The sequence below is a fragment of the Pelodiscus sinensis genome, chromosome 3 (genome assembly GCF_052426305.1).
Source record: "Pelodiscus sinensis isolate ZL-2025 chromosome 3, ASM5242630v1, whole genome shotgun sequence".
Classification (NCBI taxonomy): Eukaryota; Metazoa; Chordata; order Testudines; family Trionychidae; genus Pelodiscus; species Pelodiscus sinensis.
In genome coordinates, this window is record NC_143054.1 from 149204189 (window position 1) to 149226530 (window position 22342).

The 22342-nt window shown below is 43.8% G+C and overlaps 1 protein-coding gene across 3 annotated transcripts in view; it reads right to left on the reverse strand.

Annotated features, from left to right (window-relative positions):
• The window catches only part of INTS7 (integrator complex subunit 7), a 52714-nt gene that overhangs the window by 9208 nt on the left and 21164 nt on the right, over positions 1-22342 (reverse strand). For all 3 annotated transcript variants that reach the window (XM_006135179.5, XM_075925148.2, XM_006135176.5), the window contains 7 exons: positions 20580-20697; positions 18970-19104; positions 17562-17659; positions 16724-16963; positions 15245-15382; positions 13989-14195; positions 2513-2707 (listed from right to left, as the gene is read on the reverse strand). In XM_006135179.5, the coding sequence (XP_006135241.1) occupies positions 2513-2707; positions 13989-14195; positions 15245-15382; positions 16724-16963; positions 17562-17659; positions 18970-19104; positions 20580-20697 (1131 nt within the window). The remainder of the gene's footprint in view (positions 1-2512; positions 2708-13988; positions 14196-15244; positions 15383-16723; positions 16964-17561; positions 17660-18969; positions 19105-20579; positions 20698-22342) is intronic.

The window sequence follows — 22342 nt, forward strand, 5'->3', positions numbered from 1 at the left end:
ATGAACAAATATGAAAAGGACAAATCACATTGCAGAACAGAAGGGGGATGCGGGGGGGTGGGAAGGGGGAGGAAGGAAGGTAAGTGTCTGTGAATTGCTGATATTAAAGGTAGGGAGAGTGGGATGTTTGTGAGTTAATGGTATTACAGGTGATAATTGGGGAAACTGTCTTGGTAATGGGTGAGAAAGTTCAAAGACTTGTTAAGTCCTTGTTGGCAAGTGTCGAATTTTAACATGAATGACAGTAGTGAGAGTGAGAGTGACCGAGAAAAGGGTTTAACGTTTGTGACTTTACTGCTAGGACCGGGGTTTTGTTGCAGAGGGCAGCCAACAGGCTGACAGACGCCCCTGTTTATAGGAAGAGCTTATCACACCTTAGATTTTAGCTGCTAGGATATAGGATTTCTTTGCAGCGGGCAGTTTAGGGAAGACTGAGAGATGCCCCAACAGATTTTTTACCTGGGAGTGACACGATTTAAACGCCCAAGCTTTTTTTAATACCTGTTTATGATCAGCTGAAGTTTTTTTACATTGTGCTTGGTTTTGTTATAGCGACTGAAGGAGTTAGGTTAAAAACTTAAACAGTTACAGGTTTATTAAAAAAAAAAAAAAAAGACATAAAAGCATATGGTTATAATGGCTATTGCTTTTTTTTTTTTAACTGCTAGCAAATATCGATTTTAAAAATGGTTACAAAGAAAATAAAGATAGAAAATAGAACTAATGGTAATAAGTGACAGCTTAATTTTTAAAGAGCTTTAAGTTTGTGTGTACACTTAAGACAAAGGACCACATTTAGATACAATTTTTACCCCTTTTTGTGCCTTTTGACTTCAGCGGGTCAAGCCAGGGCCGGTCCCTTAATTTTTAGGAAAGACGAATACGAGGTGGGCGTTCCCGTGGAACCTCGGGAGGTCAAACACCTAACCCGACCAGCAGATAAGTGTCAATCTACCATCTAAGAGTAAATGTGCTGTTGGACCCATCTTTATACCCCTGGGGGCCCGTATGCTTTTTTTTATTTTAAGATGCCAAATTGTACTGGTCCGTTTTGTGGTGCCAGTTTTTACAAGGGAGTTTTAAATAATTTACACTTGTAAAAGAGGAAGATAGCTAAATTAGGAGTGCCGAATACTTTTTGCTGGGCAAAAAAATGTTTTCCCTGCAAATGGCTGTGTGTTTGCATCAATATGGGTTTAAGTTAAGGGCACGCCTTTGCAGCCTCTTGGTTAGCAATTGGCATATCTCTGTTTACAGCCATTTAAAGTTACAGCAGCCTGCAAATCCTAAGCCTCCTGCTCAAGGCTTTTACAGCTTTGTGTGCCCTGCATGCTCCAGGCAAGCAAAAATGGATGTTAGAAGGGGGGTTCTTGTCTAGCTACAGGGAGTAAAGGAGGGAGGGCACTGTTTGGTGCCTGCAAACGATCAATGTCAGCAAAAATGTTTCACAGCCCATATCTAAATACCTCAATGAGCTGCAGGTTGCCCACCAGTGTATTGGATATTACAGAATAAATCGTGCTCATTGACTAAGCTGTTATTTCTAACCCTATGAACAAAATGCTAAGACACCATTTAATAACCGTTGTGTCTCATATACTTTTGATGAAGCAGTACCGCACATCTGCGATGAGTCTAGCAGCTACTCATCTGTTATTTTGTACGTCAGAGTTATTGTCTACCCTAAAGCTCCTCTATTTAGGCTGCAGGCACCTCAGGACAGTATAATACCTCCAAAATATTCCCTATCCTTATAAAATAGGAGTGCACTAACTGGGTAATTGCATATGTAACCACTGCATGATTATATATAACTAGATTTACCTGGTGTTGCTCAGGTTCTTAACTCAATTTTTGTTTTTCTTCATTTAAATCATTGCTCTGAACGTGGCTGAGGATGAGGGGTTCAGTATGCAGGCTGCTTCAGAGAGTGAGGACTATCCCAGCCCTCTCTCACATGAGCAGCTTGGGGACAGGTGAGAAACACCTCTCCTTGGACCCTGCACTTCCAGCAGATACAGGTGGAGAAGGGGTACATATCTCCCAGCTGGGGCAAGTCCAAGTTTGACTGCCCTTTATTCTACCCAGCCAGAGTAAGGAATGCAGCAAACTGAGATTCTGTCTCTTTTCTGTATGGTTTTATAAGAAGCAATTCCATTACAGGAACATCCCATTTTCCTACCACAGCCAAACCCTTACCTTGCTTTATATTATGGTAAGAGAAAGCTGTATACTGAATGTGGTGGACCTAGTTCTTACCATTTTGGAGGGGTTGAACAAACAGCCAGACAACTCTCTCAAATATATAGTAGATGACACACCTAAATGAGGGCTTGCAACGGGCACATGAACATTTGTGGGCACCACACTTGTAAAACAAAGCCCCGTATGAAATGACAAGCTCAGGAATACTTTCCATTTTCATTCCTTGAATCACAGAGCTAAATTTCCTCATCTCATCAGATGAGCCAAGTTCAAATAAAATCACACAAGAGAAACCATGAACACATGCCTGGTTAGAGATGCGCCCACACCTCTGGAGGTCATTTCCTGATGTCATTGCAATTGTTGTGGCAATGGCAGGTGGAGGACTAGTTTTTAGGCTGTTACAGGTACAGATGAGTTGAGAGAATGCTTGCAAAACATCAATCCTGAGCTTCACAAACCCACATTGAAAGCTCAGAGGGTTAAGTGGTGTGCTGGCAGCCTGAAAAACAAATAAAACCAGGAGGTGGATAGTCTGGGTCTAAAACACATGCAACACCCACATTTTTTAAAACTCAGGACAATATCACACAAATTAACTGATTTGTGGTTAAAAAGGCACAATAGCAAATAAGACCTAATAAAAGTTTTAATATTGTATAAAAGTTCGTAGGAATGCAAGTTCAGACTCCACAAGTCTGACAGAAAGGACCATTTTAACCTCTGAAAGAAGTGACCATTTAAGTTGCTAAAATACAACCTTATCAGTTTCCCTGTGCCCCACAAAGCTGACCTGAGTAACTGGAGTCTTTTCAGTGGATGGGACAGCCCTTTAAGGTTCAACAGCAACTACATCTAGTTATCTACCTTTAGGATGATGAGTTTGGGAATAAGCTAATGGTTGGGTCAGATGACCAGGCATCACATGCTAGCCCAGAGGTAGTGTTTCTTAAAGGGATAGAGCTGCAGAAGACCCAGCATTACAGGGGACTAAGGTAAGAACTCTCCACATCAACAAGAAGGTCTAGCAGCTGCAACTACCTGCAATGATAGGAGGAAGCAAAAATCCTCAAGGGGCAATAAGGTAGGTCTTGAGGAAGAACATTTAAAAAAGCAGGTGGCCTGGAACAAAGTGCAGATGCTGCTGAAAGGACTTGGTAAGTGTACTTATTTGGGATCTCAGCTGGAACTTCCACTGTTATGGGAAGATGCAAGGAACTGCCATGTGCTGTGAGAACCCTAATTGAGGGTCTTCCCATTTTCAGTGTTACATGGCTGGACATCTATTTTGTTGATCAAATGTTACCTTAATAAACAAAATCCCTTATGGGATGTCTGTCTTGCACAAACATTTGGCACAGTTTAGAGAATGGGGATAACAACAACAGAAGGTTCTGATGCTGGATGAAGCAAGACCCTGTTTCACTGCCCTAAATGCAGATCTAAGTTTCTGTACTTCCTCTTCTTGAAGTTATGCTCATCTTATTACCCCCTACTATTCTAAAAAGGAGGAAAGCCTCTTCTTTTATCCACAGAATCAATTCAGCAAAACTTGCACACACTTAGTCATTAGTGTTTCTCACCGAACATCACTAGTAGAAATTGTTTCTGGCAGGGAGTGAGTGGGAAAGTTACTGTCACCTACCAAATTTGTGCAAGATGGACCACTCCAACAGTTGCCAGATTATAGTGGTTTTTCAATAATAACTAGGATACATTTGAACCAGTGACCAGAGACACCACATTCTAGCAAATTAGCTATGACCTATCCAACCCTGCTCAAAGCCCTTTCTTTCCTTCTCCAAATCTGTAAACAGACAGTTCTGGAAGGGAAGTTGTTCAGAGGGTTTTTTTGCTTCAGAAAATTTGATTCTGTTGAAGGAAGTTCATACACTGTATAGGTATTAGTCTCAAAACTATACTACAGTGACCCTGACAAAGCAGCATTTATGATGCAAACTCCAACCATGTAATAATAATAATATAATTTATTCATGAGACCATAGTATTTTCTCTCCCTCCATTTGTAATACTTTTATTGGGCAGAAAGCATATAATTTCATGTATAATAGATGCTCTTTGCTGAAGACCAGGCCCTGTCCCAAAAAGTCTAATTTCCTATATGAGCAAATAAGACAGTCTTGTCACAGATGAATAGTGATAGAAATGTAGCTGTGTTAGTCTGGTGTAGCTGAAACAAAATACAGGACTATGTAGCACTTTAAAGACTAACAACATGGTTTATTAGATGATGAGCTTTCGTGGGCCAGACCCACTTCCTCAGATCAAATAGTGGAAGAATGACTATTTTCTTCCACTATTTGATCTGAGGAAGTGGGTCTGGCCCACAAAAGCTCATCATCTAATAAACCATCTTGTTAGTCTTTAAAGTGCTACATAGTCCTGTATTTTGTCACAGATGAAGATTGGAACTGGAAAACTGAAGAATAAAGTTGCTTATGATAAACTGTTAGGTTATGTAGAAGAGAAAGTTTCAAACTCAGATGTTGGAAAAAAAAAAAAAAGAAGAGTTGTGTACATGGTCAGAAGGAATCATGTAGCTGCAGCAAGAAGTTACTCGCCCTGTGTAGTAACAATGGTTCTTCGAGATGTGACCCGTGGGTGCTCCACGCTAGGTGTTGGGTCCATCCCAGCACCACTGGTCGGAAGATTTCAGAGCCAAATCTGGCCGGACCGCGCATGATCTCTGTGCTACGGGGCATTTGCGCCCTTTCTAACGTGAGCGGTTCGGTCCCCGCCAGTTCCTCTCACCGCTTGGTCTCTGAAACGAGAAATGAGAGAAAAACCTGGAGCAGGGAGGAGGGCAGGACACGGAGCACCCACGGGGCACATCTTGAAGAACCATTGTTACTACACAGGGTGAACAACAACTTCTTCTTCTTCTTCTTCAAGTGGCCCTGTGGGTGCTCCACTCCAGGTGACTGTATAGCAGTAGCCGGAACAAGAAGTGTTCCAGGTCAATTAGTTTTCGCAGTAAATTGGACTGCGGAAACCACCACATGATCCGCTGCCCATCTTTGCACTACAGCGTAGTCTCTCATGAATGAAGTGCTGGAAGCCCACGTGGCTGCCCTACAAATATCTACTAGTGGAACCCCCTGGCGAAGGCCGTAGATATTGCCACTGCCTTGGTCGAGTGTGCTTGTGGTTGAGAAGACAGAGGTCTGTCCCGAATAGAGTGGCATGTGGTTATGCATAGGGTGATAAGCCTGGCGATGCGTTGAGTAGAGAGCGCAGCGCCCTTGGATCGTTGAGCTGTTGATACCAAATGTCTATCTGTTCGCCTCCACTGACAGGTTCTGTCTATGTAAAAGTAAAGAGCGCGCCTTACATCAAGCATATGTAGCAGGGCTTCCTGCAGCTTAGGGTAAAATAAGGGAAGGACAATCAGCTCGTTGATGTGAAACAACGAGACCACCTTGGGAATGAATGCTGGATGTAATCGTAGCATCACCGATTCTTTCAAGAAAGGAGTGAAAGGGGTATTTGCCATTATCGCTCCCAGCTTGCTGACTCTATGTGCTGATGTAATTGCAAGTAAGAAGACGGACTTCATAGTTAGCATCTGCAAGGCAACAGATGCTAGTGGTTCAAATGGGGGATACATAATCATATCCAGTACTAAGTCAAGGTTCCAGGACGGTGGGGGTGGTCTTCAAGGTGGGCTTATATTGATAAGGCCTTTGAGGAATCATTCAGTAGTCGGGTGAGAAAACACTGAAGAACCCTGTATCGGATGGCTGCCAAATGAACTCTAAGGGCGAAAGCTTCAAATTTTGCAAGTGAAGAATGTATTCAAGGATTTGATGTAAAGGAGAAGACTGCATTTGGACGTTATTACGGAGGCACCAGTAGGAGTATCTGTGCCATTTAGCCAGGTAAGTATTGCGTGTAGATGCTTTTCTGCTATGCATCAGTATAGACTTGACCTGTTCTGAACAAAATTTTTCATCTTGTCTGAGCCAGTCAGGAGCCACGCCGTCAGGTGCAGTGCTTCTAGTTTGGATGTAGGAGAAATCCCTGTTCTTGAGAGAGGAGATCCCATCATGAGGGTAGAGGCCACGGTGGCTGTACGGATATTCTGTGTAAGAACAGATACGAAACTTGTTTGGGCCAAGCTGGTGCTATTAGGATTACAGTTGCGGCTTCCGTTCTAATTTTCTCCAGTGTTCCGGGAATGAGGACCGTTGGGGGAAAAGCATACAGGAGTGTCCTTTTCCAGGTGGTTAATAAAGCATTGCCAAGAGATCTCTTGATGACCCCTGCTCTAGAGCAAAAAAAGCGATACTTCTTGGTGGTGGTTGTTGCAAACAGATCCACTAGGGGCATTCCCCATCTGTGGAAAATCTTTTGAAGCACATTCTGTCTTATTTCCCAATTGTGGTCTATGGGGAAGCGCCTGCTCAGGGAGTCAGCAATGACCTTGGCTGTGCCAGGTAAGTAGGATGCTGTTATGGTGATGTTGTTCTGTATGCACCAATTTCAGCACCACACTGCTTTGACGCATAGGGAGCATGATCTTGCTCCTTCCTGCCTGTTTATAGAATATACTGCCGGTACGTTGTCTGTCAGCACCCTGTCTTGTCTTTTAAGTGTCGGAGGAAATGTCTGCATGCTAGAAAGATCGTTCACAGCTCTAATTGGTTGATGTGAAGACATCTCGGTGTGCATTCTGTCCCTGTATGCATTCCTCGCTTGTGTGAGCACCCCATCTGATGAGTGAAGCATCTGATGTTAGCTGAACGGATGGGTATGACTGATGGAACGGTACTCCCGTCAAGATGTTTGATGCATTCGTCCACCATCACAGGGACATGTGCACATGGGATGGAGGTGAAACTAACTTGTGGATGTCATGTCTTGTGGGGACATACACAGTTGACAGCCAGTTCTGCAGATTTCTCAGATGGAGGCATGCATGCAGGATGACAAAGGTGGCTGCAGCCATGTGGCCCAGCAGATGTAGGCAGGTATGGACTGAGATTGTTGGGATCTTGCTGAGTAGACTGACCAGGTCTTTTATTGCCTGGAATCTGTCCGTGGGTAGATACGCTTTTGCCGCACGGGAGTCGAGAACTGCCCCTATGAACTTTATATTTTGCATTGGAATCAGTGTTGACTTTTGTTAGTTTACCATCAGTCCGAGAGAGTCGAACGCTTGTCTGACCGTTGTGAGCATCTGCATCGTTTCTTCTCGTGATGTGCCCTTTATCAAACAGTTGTCCAGATAAGGAAATATGATGACTTGAAGATGACGAAGATGAGCGGCAACAACAGCGAGGGTCTTTGAAGATACCCTTGGAGCAGAGGCCAGCCCGAACGGAAGGATGCAATACTGAAAGTGCTCGTTGTTTACGAGAAAGCGCAGGAATTGTCTGTGCACAGGGTATATGGCTTTATGAAAATAGGCATCTTGCAGGTCGAGGGCTGCGAACCAGTCGTTGTCTAGAGATGGACTGATTGTAGTCAGAGTTATGATTTTGAATTGCTGTCTTAGAAGATAATGATTTAACTGGCATAGGTCGAGAATGGGTCTCCAGCCCCGTTTTCTTCTGCATTAGGAAGTACCGCGAATAGAACCCTTTTCCCTTGAAGGGACCCTTTCTATTGCTCCGATGGATAACAGGCAATAGGCCTCTTGTCATAAGAGGTTCTCGTGAGATGGGTCCCTGAAAAGGGACGGGGTAATAGGGGGAAGGGATGTGAATGGAATGGTGAGTCCGGATTTTATCACCTCCAATACCCATATGTCTGATGTTATGGCGACCCATTGATGGTAATAGGGTCGCAGCCGGTGGTGGAATATGGGATTGGCGTCTCTGACCACAACAGAAGTGTTCAGCGTGCCCCCGACCTGGGAGTCAGACCTGCTGCTTGGGTGTCACTGCGTTGTTCGCCCTAGATGGTGGAGGACGTCTGCGCTGTGTCCTCTGTTTGGAGCGGCTTTGGTCATACAAACGGTTTTGTTGTCTATGAAACTGGAAATCATAACATCTTTGGAATGGAAAATAACATCTACAATGGAAAGGTGGAATGTACATCCCAAGCGTGCGTAAGGTAGCTCATGAATCTTTCCCCATGTGGAGCACCTCATTAGTCTCCTCTGCGAACAGTTTAATCCTGTCGAATGGAAGGTCCTCGACCTTGTATTGCAGCTCCTTAGGTACGGCAGCTGTCGCGAGCCATGAAACTCTTTTCATGGACACTGCCGTTGCTAATGTTCACGCCGCTGTGTTGGCCACATCCATGGCAATCTGCAAACCTGCCCTGGCACATGCGTAACCCTCCTGTAGTATTGATCGGAGGAGTACCTTATCGGTCTCAAATTCTCTGAGCAATTTCCGTTAATTTTGAGATGTTATCAAAGCTAGGATTAGAAAGTAGCGCTGCGTAAATTGCAATACGGAAAAGGAGTACACTTTTCGTCCAAATATGTCCAGTTTCTTTGCGTCTTTGTCCACTGCTGAGTTCCTTACTTGCGGATTTTTTGCTCTTTGCAGAGCTGCATCCACCACTAATGATTTGGGTGGGAGGTGGGTAAAAAGAAACTCAGCGCCCATCAATGATATGAAATATCTCTTCTTGGCTCACTTGCATGATGGAGTAGTTGATGCTGGTATGTGTTCCAGATTTCTGCAGCTGGCTCCAGAATCGCCTCATCTAGCGGTAATGCCACCCTAGATTGCTGTCTAGGGTGCAAATTCTTTAACAGCTTATACTGTTTCGCTTGTACCTCCGCTAATTGGACCGCCTGTGATTGTGCCACCCTCTTGAAGAGGCCTTGAAATTCTCGGGTATCATCGGGTGGCGAAGAGTCTACTATAAAAACTGCGCCATCGGGAGAAAACGACTGGATATCCTCTGGGGAAGCTGCAGTCTGTTCGTCTGTGTCCGAGATTTGACCTTCTTCAGGTTCTGAAAGAATTGACACTGAGAGGGCATTAGGAGGTAGTCTCGGTGACTGCGGCCTTTGATGAGCGGAGGCAGGTGGTGAGCGCTGTCTGTAAGAAGATGAATGGCAGCAGCAAGAGTGAGAATGAGACTGTGATCTGCCCTCTCTCTCCGAGGTGTGATAGCTCCTGTGGTAGTAATAGTCATACCCAGGAGATGACCTTCTAGAGGAACATCTGCTCCCATGTCTGCTACGGTATGATCTGGGAGGAGAGTAGCTTGGAGAACGAGATCTGCGTGGAGAAACTCGTCCATATCTACAGCAATGCCGAGAGCGGGATCATCGCCGCGGTGATCGCGGAGTCCTATATGCAGAAGAGCAAGCTCCCGCTTCTGATGAGGGATATGAGGATGGGGAAGGCTCTGCTGAAAACACTGGTGAAGGAGACAGTGAATGATCCCTAGGGATCGATTTTCTAGCTGCTTTTGTAGGAACTGATGGCAAGTACTCTCTTGCAGCTGAGAGGTCTCCTACTGTGTTAGTATGGTTATCTTCCCCTGATAAGGTATGTGGGTCCGGGGAAGAAGGAGAAACTGTCTGCAGTCTCGGTGCTGATACCTAAGCAGAGTAAGTACTGAGCAGGGCAGCTCGGGCAGCATCGGATGTGCTGCAGAACAGCTGTCCTCTAGCGGTGCTGGCTGTATTGCTGGCACCGCCTCGGCGCCCCGCAGAGCGGGGGCCTCCCGGTGCTGCCTCTTCTCCAGTGTGGATGGTACACGCTCCTGCGGAACCATAAGCAGCACCAGCACAGTAGCCGCCATCAGTGCCAGCTCTGGTGCCGACCGTGGCAAGTCCCGCTGTTCCGGGGATGGTGCCTTTTCCGGAAGAATCATTGGTGGCAATTGTAGTGGGGGGTTGCTTATTCCCCGAAGGGGCCGTAGCCCTCTTGTGCTCCGTATGAGAGGAGAGGCTGGCGGTGGAGCGGATGCCGTGCGTGATTTAGATGATCCCGTCACCGGCCGTGTAATTGATCTATCCATCGGCTGGCTGTTCCCCGATGTGCCCGGTCTGTCTCCCTGACTTTTGCGAGGCATGGGAACCGCGGGCAGGGAGTGGGCGAGAGAGGCTTTTTTCTTTTTTGCCACCAAAGCTCCAGGGGTAATGCTCCCTCATAGGAGGCTGCAATGATTCCTGCTGGGAGGTCTGTAATGGCTGAAGAAAGAGCCTTATCACATAGAAGGAGTTTGAACCATAGATTACTGTCTCCGTGCTCTAGGAGTTAACCTGGAGCAGTGAATGCATTTGTTAGGGACATGGGACTCCCTGAGGCAGTGAATACACACCGTGTGCCCATCAGAAGCCGGCATTACCTCCTTACACTGGGTACACCTCTTAAAACCCTATGATCCAGGCACGCTGGTGAAACTGACAGGAATCACTTAATCGCCTAACTAACTGAAGAGAATGACTAACAAGCAAAGATTAACTATTTACAACTTTTCTTTGCAGAATGCTATGTGTCTGTGGAGAGATCGTAAAGCTCCGCCACCAACCGAGGATGGTTGCGAGGAACTGGCAGCGGGGCGGGGGGGGGGGGGGGGGGGGGGGGGGGGGGGGGTGCAAACTGCGCACATTAGAAAGGGTGTGAATGCCCCGCGGCACAGGGAGCATGCGCGGTCCGGCTAGATATGGCTCTGAAATCTTCCGACCGGCGGTGCTGGGATGGACCTGACACCTAGAGTGGAGCACCCATAGGGCCACTCAAAGAAGAATATGGAGGTAGTAGGTATTGACATACTGTGCAGGCTGAACAGTTAGAGCAAGTTAACATGCATGCGGTGTTCCAGCTGTAATGAGGTGATTAGAAAGATGTCAGTCAGCTTGCCCTTGTTGTTCCCCTGCTACCATGACAGCCAAAAGCCATAAATAAGTAGTATTCCATTGGCAGAACTGATGCCATGTTGTTTGCACAGGGCCTCAGTGGAGGCAACGGTTGGCAAGTTGTAATGTCAAATGTGTAAGTTTTACTTCCTCTGGCAAACCAGAGTAGCTCTCCCTCTCCTCACGCACCTAGGATGTGCAGCTGATTCTTAATGTGGGTGGGAACATCTGCAGCAAAAGGAGTTGCCTACATGATTGCTACAACAGGGATATGCAGTGACTGCAATGATCAGACACAATCTACCCTTAAGCAGCAATGACTGGTAGGCTAACAGTCATACAAGGAGAATGAAGTCAGGAGCATTAAAAATAATATTTGGCTCTAACAGTACTTTGAATCCTCGTGAAAAAACTCCACAAAGAAAAGCAGGTAAGTGTGGGGCACAAATGGATTAAGCAATCTGTCCAGATGACACTGTGTCCCTAACTTACAATCCGCAATAAATGCGACTTCCAGTTCTTTGCTTAATCTTCTGGATCAGAGCAGCCCACCAGGTGAAGAAGCAAAAGTGCAATCAGGAGGAAAGCCTGCACAGACTGCAAGGAAAGGAAACAGCATCCCCACTAATTTAACACAAACACAGAATTTGGAAAATGTTTATGAAAACCAGTTACAGTATTTCCTATATTGGCTTGTTTAAAATGTTACACTTTCGGATGTATTAACTGTTAAGACAGCACATTAATTTGTGTTTTAATTTATTGGCCAAATGAGTAGGAATTTTTAGTTGTAACATTTCAAGAAAGGTTGCCTACTGTTCTTTTTATAATATTTTAAAGGGCAGGGAGAGCACACTGCATTCATGAAGGACACACAGACGTGATTTAGATCTTCTCTGCTGATTCAACTGCAGAAGTTAATTAATATAACCACTATTGACAGAGCTGTGCTGCCATTGAGAATGCTAAAGCACAAATGAGGAAACAGAGTTTCAGGTCCATTCAAAAGGCGCATGGGAAAATAAGAAGGAAACCCCCCCACATATACGTCCGATTAATGGAAAGGAAAAAATATGAAGAGACGAATATTTGAACTTGACCAAAGGCTAGATAAAACTGAACAGACTTAAGAGTGAGCACTTAAGGGTTATATAAAAACAAACATTTTTTCCAGCTGCATCCATGCTTGACTACTAAAAACCAAACAAACACACACGATAGATTCATGGAGTTTAGGTCCATCAATGGCTATTAGCCAGGACGGGTAGGAATGGTATCCCTAGCCTGTTAGTCTAGAAATGGATGACAGGAGAGAGATCACGTGACAATTACCTGTTGTGATCCCTCCCACTGGGGCATCTGGTACTGGCCACTGTCAGCAGACAGGATACTGGGCTAGATGGATCTTTGGTCTGACCCAGTATGGCCGTTCTTATGTACTTACAACTTCTCATTATTTTCATCACGTTAAACCATTACATCATTTTCTGCTCTACAGCAATTGGACACCATGTTAATTTTTCTTGCCTTGAATAGTTAAGTGGACTAGGGATGTTAACTATTGGCTATTTGTGTAAACACAGTACCCACAGGAAATTTTAGTGATTAATTACATCTTTACCTGGGGGGAGGGGAAGGGGGAGAAGAGGGGGCAGGCAGGAGCTGGTTGGATTTGTCATTCCTTGGGCAGGGGCTGGACTTGATGACCTCCTGAGGTCTCTTCCAGCTCTAGGATTCTATGGTGCTTGTCAGGAGCCAGCTTAAAATCCAGCTCCCTGTGAACACCAGCTCCCGCTTCTGATAAGGAGTCAGAAGCATGGGGGACAGGCGGCTCTGTAGGAGCCAATATGCGCAAGGAGCGCACTCGAAAGCCACTTCTCACATGTACTAATTCTCACTTGCCCCTCACTCCCAGAGGCAGCAGCATGGGTGGGGGAGAAGAAACAGGCAGCTCTACAGGAGCTGGTGCTTATGGAGAGCCAGTTTTTAAGCCAGCTCCCACCCCAAGCATTGGCTCCCTCCTGCCCTCTCCTCATCATGCTGCTGCCTCTGTGGGAGACAGGAGGGAGGCAGTTTCATGGAAGCATTCTGTGAAAAGCAGCAGCGGGAGGGGGCAGCTCGGCACATGCCAGCTTTCCCACCTGCCCCCCTCCATGCTGCTGCCTCAGAGGGGAAAGGGGGAGGGGAGAAGGCGACTCCATGGAAGTGCTCTGTGAGAAGCAGAGAGGGTTGGGAGGAGAAAGGCAGCTCAGTGGAGTCAGCATGTTTGGAGAGCCAACTTGAAGCCAGCTTCCAGTGCATGCTGGCTCCCGTCTGCCATCCCATGCTGCTGCCTCTGCAGAAGACAGGCAAGAGGGCAGGGCAGGCTCCCTGCCCTCCGTTGCGGCCTTTCATACAGTGGCAGCAAGGTGAGTGCATGTAGTCAATAGGATTAACCAATAAGCCTCGGTTTATTGGTTAATCGTGTAATCGACTACATGTTTACATCCCTAATCTGGCCAGGTTTATTTAATCCCTTCCCATGGCTACTTCAAACTAATGACCATTTTAGAACATAGGCTATATTCCCAAAGTAATTTACATGATGTAAAGTGTAAACAAAGCATGTAAAAGCACCCCAAAAAACAATGCCTTGAATCAACACATAGCGATAACCAGTTCAAGCACAAAAAGCTTACAGACAGAAGGATAAAATATCCTGAATTCCAACAGAGGTTAAGCGACTTGCTCAAGGTCATGCACAAGTATTCAGTCACTGAGCTGAGAAATGAACTCAGTTTTCCTGAGTTCCAGTACAGTGTCCTAACAGACTATGCCTCCACTCCCAACCAGCAGTTAGTTACAACTGAGCTTTTCCACAAAATAATTCCCGCAGGCTTCATTAAGACCAATTTTTCCAAGCCTTTGAAATGTCTTGTTAAAAAACAAAATCAAGAACAATAACTACAACAAAGACTTACCATTGCTACAGTAGAGGATGTATACTAACCGTTAGTGAAGCTATTCCTTTGTGATAAGATTTTAAGGATTCGGCAATACAAGCGAGTGCTGAACTATAATCTTCCTCCTGAAGCCCTGTCAGACACTGTTCTGCATGGGAGAATTCCTTCAAACTGTTGAGCCAAAAGTAGAAGTGTTCTGAAGCCACTTGAGTCAGCAGGCTTTGATACAGCTCTCTGGCCATGTCATGATTACCCTAAGAAAGCACAGCAAGTAAACAAAGTGAAGATCTTGCACTTCAATAAATGATACAGCAAACAAAAACCCGAAGCCCTCAAACTACTCTTTAAAAATAAATACAGAGAGACATCTTCAACATTTGATCAAGGCAATCCTGCTGAGTAGTAGTAGCACAGGTGCTCATGTCTGATGCACAAAAATCTTTTAGGAAGTACTACTGTTTAAACAAGATAGCTCAAAGTAATTCAGTTCTAAAGACATATACAGAATTTTGCATTAGTTTTTTTTCTCCAATCTCCAAAGTGTTTAAACATAAATTAACTTTACTTCAGGGTAGTAAAAAGTCATTATAGCAATTATACAGATAGAGAACACACATAAGCAAAGGCTACATGATTTTCCCAAGCTAAAAAAGGAAACTGTAGTCGGAGTAGAGTTTGCAGGACACATCCCCAGTTCCTAATCATCAAACCATGCCTTTCTTCAGGCTGCAGTACTCACTGGTCATCACATGTTTACAGACACCTTATATGAGGTGAGATAACATCCTTCAATGCTGAGGTTTATGATATAACTATGTTTAACAAACCTGAACCAGTGTTCCCCCATCTTCTTCCTCCCTCTGAGCAGGTTTAAAACAAAAGGAGATTTTTCTTCACTCAGCACACAGTCAACCTCTGGAACTGTTTGCCAGAGGATGTGGTGAAAGCTAGGACTTGAACAGGGGTCAAAAAAGAGCTAGATAGATTCTGGAGGTTAGGTCCATCAATGGCTACTAGCCAGGATGAGTAGGAATTATGTCCCTAGCCTCTGTTTGTCTGGAAATGGGTGACAGGAGAGGGATCAGCTGATGATTACTTGTTCGGTTCGCTCCCTCTGGGGTTTCTGGTATTGGCCACTGTCGGCAGACAGGATACTGGGCTAGATGGACCTTTGGACTGACCCAGAATGGCCATTCTTATGTTCTGAGTGTTATCTTCCTTACTTAACTCTCCTTTCCCAAGTCAGTGTGTGACCAATTATACTTTCTACTGAGGAAGTCTCTCATTAGAAACTTGCACATACCATTCTGGATGCTTGTCTGGCTATCCTGTATGCTGTCCATCCATTGGAGACATTCTCAAGCTGTTGTTTGATAACGTTTTTAATCTCTGAAGATAAAGCTTTTTGACTGGCAACAAATATCACTGTGGCGAGTGATACCTAATGGAAAACAACTATTAATATGGAAGAAAACTTTCCATTTGTATGTTTTTAGGAAGCATGAGAAGCAGTGATGGTGTTAAGTAAATTTTGGACTTTACATCCCACCCCCACACGCGACAAAATTTGCTTCTGAATTTGAAAACTTCTGAGTGTAAAATGATCGTTCAGGATTTCAAACATACAATGAAAGGGTTTTTTCATCACTGAAGACTGGCAAATTTACACTTTTGAATAGAATGTTAAAGTAGAAATACATCCAAGCAAAGTTACAGTAAAGCACTGTACAAATATAATTATTACACAAAGTGGGGGAAAAAAAAAAAAAAGAGTAAGAGACTTTCTTGAAGATTAAAGCCTAGATTTTTAAATGTATTTAAGGCATTGCTGGATCCTCAATTTCAAAAGAGATTTAGGCACTTAGGAACCCATGATCATGAATAGTTCTTAGATGAAGCAGCACAGAGCAGACTTTCATTAAAATCTCTTCAACGTGTTTGTGTCTCTTAGAACTCTCTCAATGATTGAAAAGGCCCATGTAAAACTGGGGTATCTACTTTTGAACTGCCATCTTTCTTGCCTAGAAGCACTTCTGCAAAGAATCCATGCCCTCAAGAGTTCTAGCGGTGCACTGTCATGATCTGGTTTGTCTTTGGCTGCGTCTAGACTGGCATGATTTTGCGCAAATACTTTTAACGGAAAAATGTTTCCGTTAAAAGTATTTGCACAAGAGAGCATCTATGCTGGCATGTGCCTTTGCGCAAAAGCATCAGTGCCAGTGTAAATGCTCTCTTGCGCAAGAAAGCTCCAATGGCCATTTTAGCCATCGGGCTGTCTTGCGCAAGAAATTAACTTGGCTGTCTACAGTGGCCCTCTTGCACAAGAATACTTGCGCAAGAGGGCTTATCCCTGAGTGGGAGCATTTGCGCAAGAACCACTGATTTTGTACAGTACAAAGTCAGTGTTCTTGTGCAAATACTCGCGGCCAGTGTAGACAGGCGGCCACTTTTGCGCAAAATCTTGCCAGTCTAGACACACCCTTTATATAACTAGTGCCATCTACGAGACAGAATACAGATGAGAAGGGGTCAAACATTTAAGTTCTCTCTTCCAGCTAGGTCAACGGAGGTCTGTGGCTGCATACTGAATACTATTATTTCCACATTTTGCAAGTATACAGTTAACAGTGAATTGATATATTCCCACTGGGGGACAGATTAGCATTTTCAGTCACCAATATAACAATTAGCTAACCCAGTTCATGAAATATCAGTTTCTGTGGTAATTCCATGAGGACTTCGTTCTATCAAGCAACTGTTCTCCTGAACAGCAGTTTCTTACCAGAAGTTCCTGTTGTTTATCTGTGGCAGATCGTCCAATCACTTTATAGAGGTCCATTAGATCTCCCAGCATTCCATCACCTAAGACAGGCAGCTGCATGGCAATTGCTGCCAAACAGTGGCACATGAGAATTCTAGCACCATCCTGAGCACTGTGCAACTGAGTCAGCAAGGACTCAACCACTGACTGGCTTAGATGTGGACGACACTTGGCCAGCTTCACCATACAAGTCAGTGCAATCTGCAATAAGCAAACACCAAATATCTGGCAGCTTCCAACATTAAAATATCACAACATTCAGACTAAAGTTAGTGCTAATGAAAAACAAGATATATTTATAAACCTGTTCTAGAGATCTATTCTGCCAAACCACCGCATCTCCATCCAGAAGAATACACAGTTTAAAGTGTACACACACACACACACACACGTACGTACGTACGTACGTGACATTAGATGTTAAAATGTAGTTAACAGCAGTGCAAGGCGGCAATTATAAACCGGTTCCCCGCACGTACCGGCTCCTGCCTACCATCCACGCTGTTGCCTTTAGTTGTGCTATAGGAGGCATGACTTCTCCACTCCTCTTTTCAGTGTGCTCCTAATCCTTTACCATCTTGGGATTAAAGCACAGAGGAACTTTGATTTTTTACCTGGCAGCATACCGTGCCCCCACTAGAACATCTACCACACTCACATTTTGTACACCAGAATTGATGTATTGTAAGGTTTATTTGGTGCTGCCTCAGCACTGGGGGCTTGATTCGACAACTTTGCAAGGTCCCTTCCTACCCTACATTTTGATGATTTAAAAATGACAGATGACGACTCTCTTTACCTTTAAGGTTGCTTGAGCACCTGGACTACCATCTTGGCTACAAAGAACTAAGAGAGACTCAAGGCCAAAGACAGCATCTTGTTCCAAACCCAGGAGATCTAGGGGAGAGGAACACAACGCATTCAGTTCTGTTATACTTATTTTTGCATGTTATTGGAAATTTAATGCTCATGATTATGAGGGTTTGACAACTGTATAAGCAAACTTTTCTCCACATTTCTGTAATATTACCTCAGTTTTGATCAACAAGTCTGCTTTTACAAGTCTTAGGAAACTACTTTGTTAAGGCTATAATCTTATGATGTGCACAGGACAGGAATAGGGAAAAACTACCGAACACTATGGCTATGTCTAGACTGCAAGCCTCTTTCGAAAGAGGCTTTTTCGAAAGATATTTCAAAAGAAAGCAGCGAGTGATTCTGGATGCTCTCTTTCTAAAAAGCCCTGTTGGCATTCAAGAACGCCTTTTTTCGAAAGAGCACTTTCGAAAAAAGGCGTTCTTCCTCGTGAAATGAGGTTTACCGCCGTCAAAAGAAAAGCCGCGTTCTTTCGATTTAATTTCGAAAGAACGCGGCTGCAGTCTAGATGCAGGTGAAGTTTTTTTGAAAAAAGGCTACTTTTTTCAAAAAAAACCCTGAGTCTGGACACAGCCTATGACAATAATATACAGTAGACTTCCAATAATCCGTCACCTTTTGGACGTAGGTGGTGCCGGATTATCAGATTTTACGGAGAATCAGGAGGTCCGGTACAGCTGCACGGCTTAACAGCTGACCAGGACACAATCTCCCTCCCTCTCCCCTCCCCTTTCCTCTTGGCAGCTCCTCCCTGCTGTAACCTGATCCTCCTCCCCCTCTCCTTTGCTGAAGCAAAACGCTCTTCTCCATACTGTAACATGATCCCACTCCTTTCCCCCTCCCCCAACCTTATGCTTCCTCTGGTTACAGCCAGCACGTGTGCTGACGGCAGGCTTTTTAATCAGCTGGTCAGGAGCGCTTGGCATTTTGATGCCGGAGTGCTGCACAGTTGAATGCCGGACTATCGGAGTTTTACTGTATACTGGAGTTTGTACCAACAGCTCTCCAGAAGAAAAGGGCAATGTTTTAGACTCTGGTAATGATTAGTACAGGGGCTGCTACAGGGGAGATCAGTACCCTTCAAGCAGAAACTCTTCAGAGGAATTGTGAGATTAAACAGTAGGGAAAGTTTTCATGACCTTTCATAGAACACACTAAAATATTTATAATATTATCATCAATCCGCATTTTCCACCAACCACAAATCTAAGTAGGGACAATTCCAAAGAAAGCCAAGAGAGTCAGGGGAAAGGCAGGTCTCCCTGCAATAAGAAAGTGCACAAAAACCCAATCATAAGCTGCATTAGTCCACCATCCACTTTGAGAGTTACCTTTTTCCTGGCAAGAAGCAGATATATTAGTCAGAACTCTCACTCCGTGAGCAGCAATGCCACGGTTATTATGGTAACAGCATTCCTGTGCCAGCTTTACTAAGTCAAACGATATTGCTGCTGTAGCAGTTGTTCCTAAATAAGGAAACAAAAGGAGGACAATGCTGCAACATAATCTATAATCATGTCACAAGATCTTCCCTATAATTTTAAATCCAATTCTGCTTGGCTGACACTTTGTTTTATTTCCCATTCCTCCCCCACATCCTAAAAATGTATCTTCCCCTACATGTGGAATACCCTTTGTCAGTGCACAAGCACGTAAGCTACACAAGTTGGATGTCTATGGTAGCTCTTATACCTGAAGACTGCTTAACATTAGTTAAAGCTATCCAAAGGGACACAGCATTTGGAAGAGGGTCATGAATATCTGATTTTAACATGGGATCATTACACGTAAGTAAAACTATGACTGTCACAAATGTAATGCATTTTATAGCAGAGGTACAAAAAATGTGATAAATCACAGAAGGTGGGAAGCCTGGGACTGGGGGTGGAGAGCAAGTCCACCCCACATTTACCTGCAATAGTGGGTCTTTCCCACAGGGATAAGCCTGGCTCCCTGGTTGCAACAATACACAGGTTTGGTATATCAGCCCCTTTGTCTCCATTAAGAGAAAAGTGGATGCACCAAACTGAGTGGTGCTGCAATCATGTGGGACAGATCACAGTACTTGGAGTGTGGAGCCAGGTCTAATTCCATAGGCCCAGAGCAGCTGGTATGTGATCATGGACTTCATTCAAATTCATGATTACTGAAAATACTTCAACCTCTGCACCAAATTCAAACCTTTATTACAGTATACATGAAAGTCACTGACAAGTTTTTTGAAATGTATTGGTTATTCTTCTCTCCCTCCACGGCCTATGCAGCTGGGTTCCCAGCAAATATGGCAGTGTGGCCTCAGAAATAAGGGATAAAAAAATCAACACCACACAGGAGCATTTAAGAGTTCCCTGAAACATTTTTCATGTTACTTAGTGTAATGTGCACTATAATCAGAACTCACAGTTGAGTCAAAGGTTTTAGAGAGACCCATGTGCATCACCCCCACATAACTGTCCAGTGGCTTTGCCTCTCCTGGATAATATAAGCAGTTTAGCCTCATATCCACAGAACTGACACTATAAGCACTTCATCTATTCAGTCTCTCTCAAGCATCCAGCACATCTATGGAATTATTCATCTCAAAACACCTAATAAAAAAAGTTAAGCCTATATAAAATAGGCTAAGTAAATATTAATAGCCCCATTTACGAACAGAGAAGCTGAGACACAGGAACAAATGACTAACCCAAAGTCTCATGGCAAATTAAAGCCAAAGCCAGGCACAGAATGTCTGAGATCTGCTCTATTATACTATACTACACCATGATTATGTTTACATTATATAAAAAACACTTGATTGCATGAACTTCAGTTAGGGTAAAGTTCATGGTTCAGGAAGTGCTTTAGGATCCTTCAGAGGTGCTATGTAAAGTATTATCAACACTTACCAAACCCTCACAAAAAAAGTGCTAAAATTTGGCTGACAATCTAGTCTTCTTACCTGGAGCTATGCTGAAGTACTGTTTGATGGCAATGGTCCCTGATAGCGTGGAAAGAACAGAAAGCATGCCTAGTTTCAAGCTGTCATAAGGAGTTTGAAGAGCACATTCACAGAGTGCCTAAACATCAAAGAGAAGAGAATATGGAAGGGGGGAGGGGGAAATCCTACAAATTAACCGTCTTCATAAACTTTTTTTTTTTTTTTAAACACACATTTTGTAGTTTAATTTTAATACAGGTAAAACTGTATGGGGGGAAAAAAAAATCACTACTGACACCAAATTCAGATCTTGCAAATATGTTTCTTCACTTGCCACTGTCCTAAAGCAGTGCTTACTGGTTCTGGTTAACCCATAACCGGTAGGGCCTGAACAGCTCCCCACCTGCCGTGGGCACAGGCTGCTCTGGCAACCGAGCAGCAACCCTCTGGCATCCAGAGCAACCTCTGTCTGCAGGAAGCCCTGGCCCACCATAGACAGGAGTAGCTCTGGTGGGGGCTTGGGAGCCAGCAGCAGCCCCAGCAGCCAGTCCCATTGTGGGGTGGGGATGGGAGCCCTCAGAGCTGGGAGCTGCTCCACCTCTACTGAAGCAGTCCCCAAGCTAGATCTCACTGTCAACCTACCATTTAATCAGTTAACTGAAAACCAGGATTTTATATCCCCAGATAAAGTATTCAACTTATTATAATCTGTAATGGTTCTTGTTTAAAAGAGAACTGTCTGTAAACAGAGTTTTCAAGGGTCACCTCCTGCAACACCATTTATAAAAGTGCTTTTTAATAGAAAAGGAAAATCATCAAGTGAAAAATAAAGAAATTTCAAAACTTGCTGAGAATAAACACTGAATTTTCTTGGTCATCAGCATCATCTATTATTTATGTTATGGTAATCTGTAAAAGTCTCAATCCCATTGGTTACAAGCATTCCTTTCCCTAATGAATTTGCAGTCCTATCACAGCCCTATCTGTGACCTCGGTTAAAGACAGAACATATTAATCTTAGGGCTGTCAAATGATCGCCATCAACTCTAGCAATTAACTCAAAAAATTAACTTGATTAATTGCAGTTTTAATCACACTGTTATATTTCAACTGGTATTCTATTAGTGTTCATTATATTTTTTAATAAATATGAATACAGTACTTGTGTGACGTAAATTGAAAAATATTATTTATCTTTTTAAAGTGCAAATATTTTGTAATGAAAAATATAAAGTGAGCACTGTGATATAATTAAAATCAATATATTTGAAAATGTGGAAAAAATGTAAAAATATATTTAAATTAGTATTCTATTAGTATTTAACAGTGTGATTAAAACCGCAATGAATTAAAATCAATTTTTTAAACCATCTGACCATCTTAATTTTGTAAGCTGCCACTGCTGGTGTTTCAAACTGTGTCTGCGGATAAATCTAGCTACATAGGAGACCTCTGCTTTGAGCTGTGTCTTCGCATGTCTGATCACTCACCCCTATCAGATGGGCTGAGAAGAACTAGGCAAAATGCATCATGAAGTCCCAGTCGTGTCCCCCCCCCCCCCATCAACTTCCACCTGCACTGGCAGTATAATCTTTTCTGTGCTAGCTAGTAAGGTAAGAATTTTATATATATATATATTATATTTTATACTTTTGAAATGTATTTTAAATGTAATGTGTCAAACATTTTAACTGGAGTATGGGAGGGCAACTCAAATTATGTATTAACAGAGCCAATGCCAAAGCCAAGGCATTTTCTAAATGAAGCTACTCTGTCACGCAGCT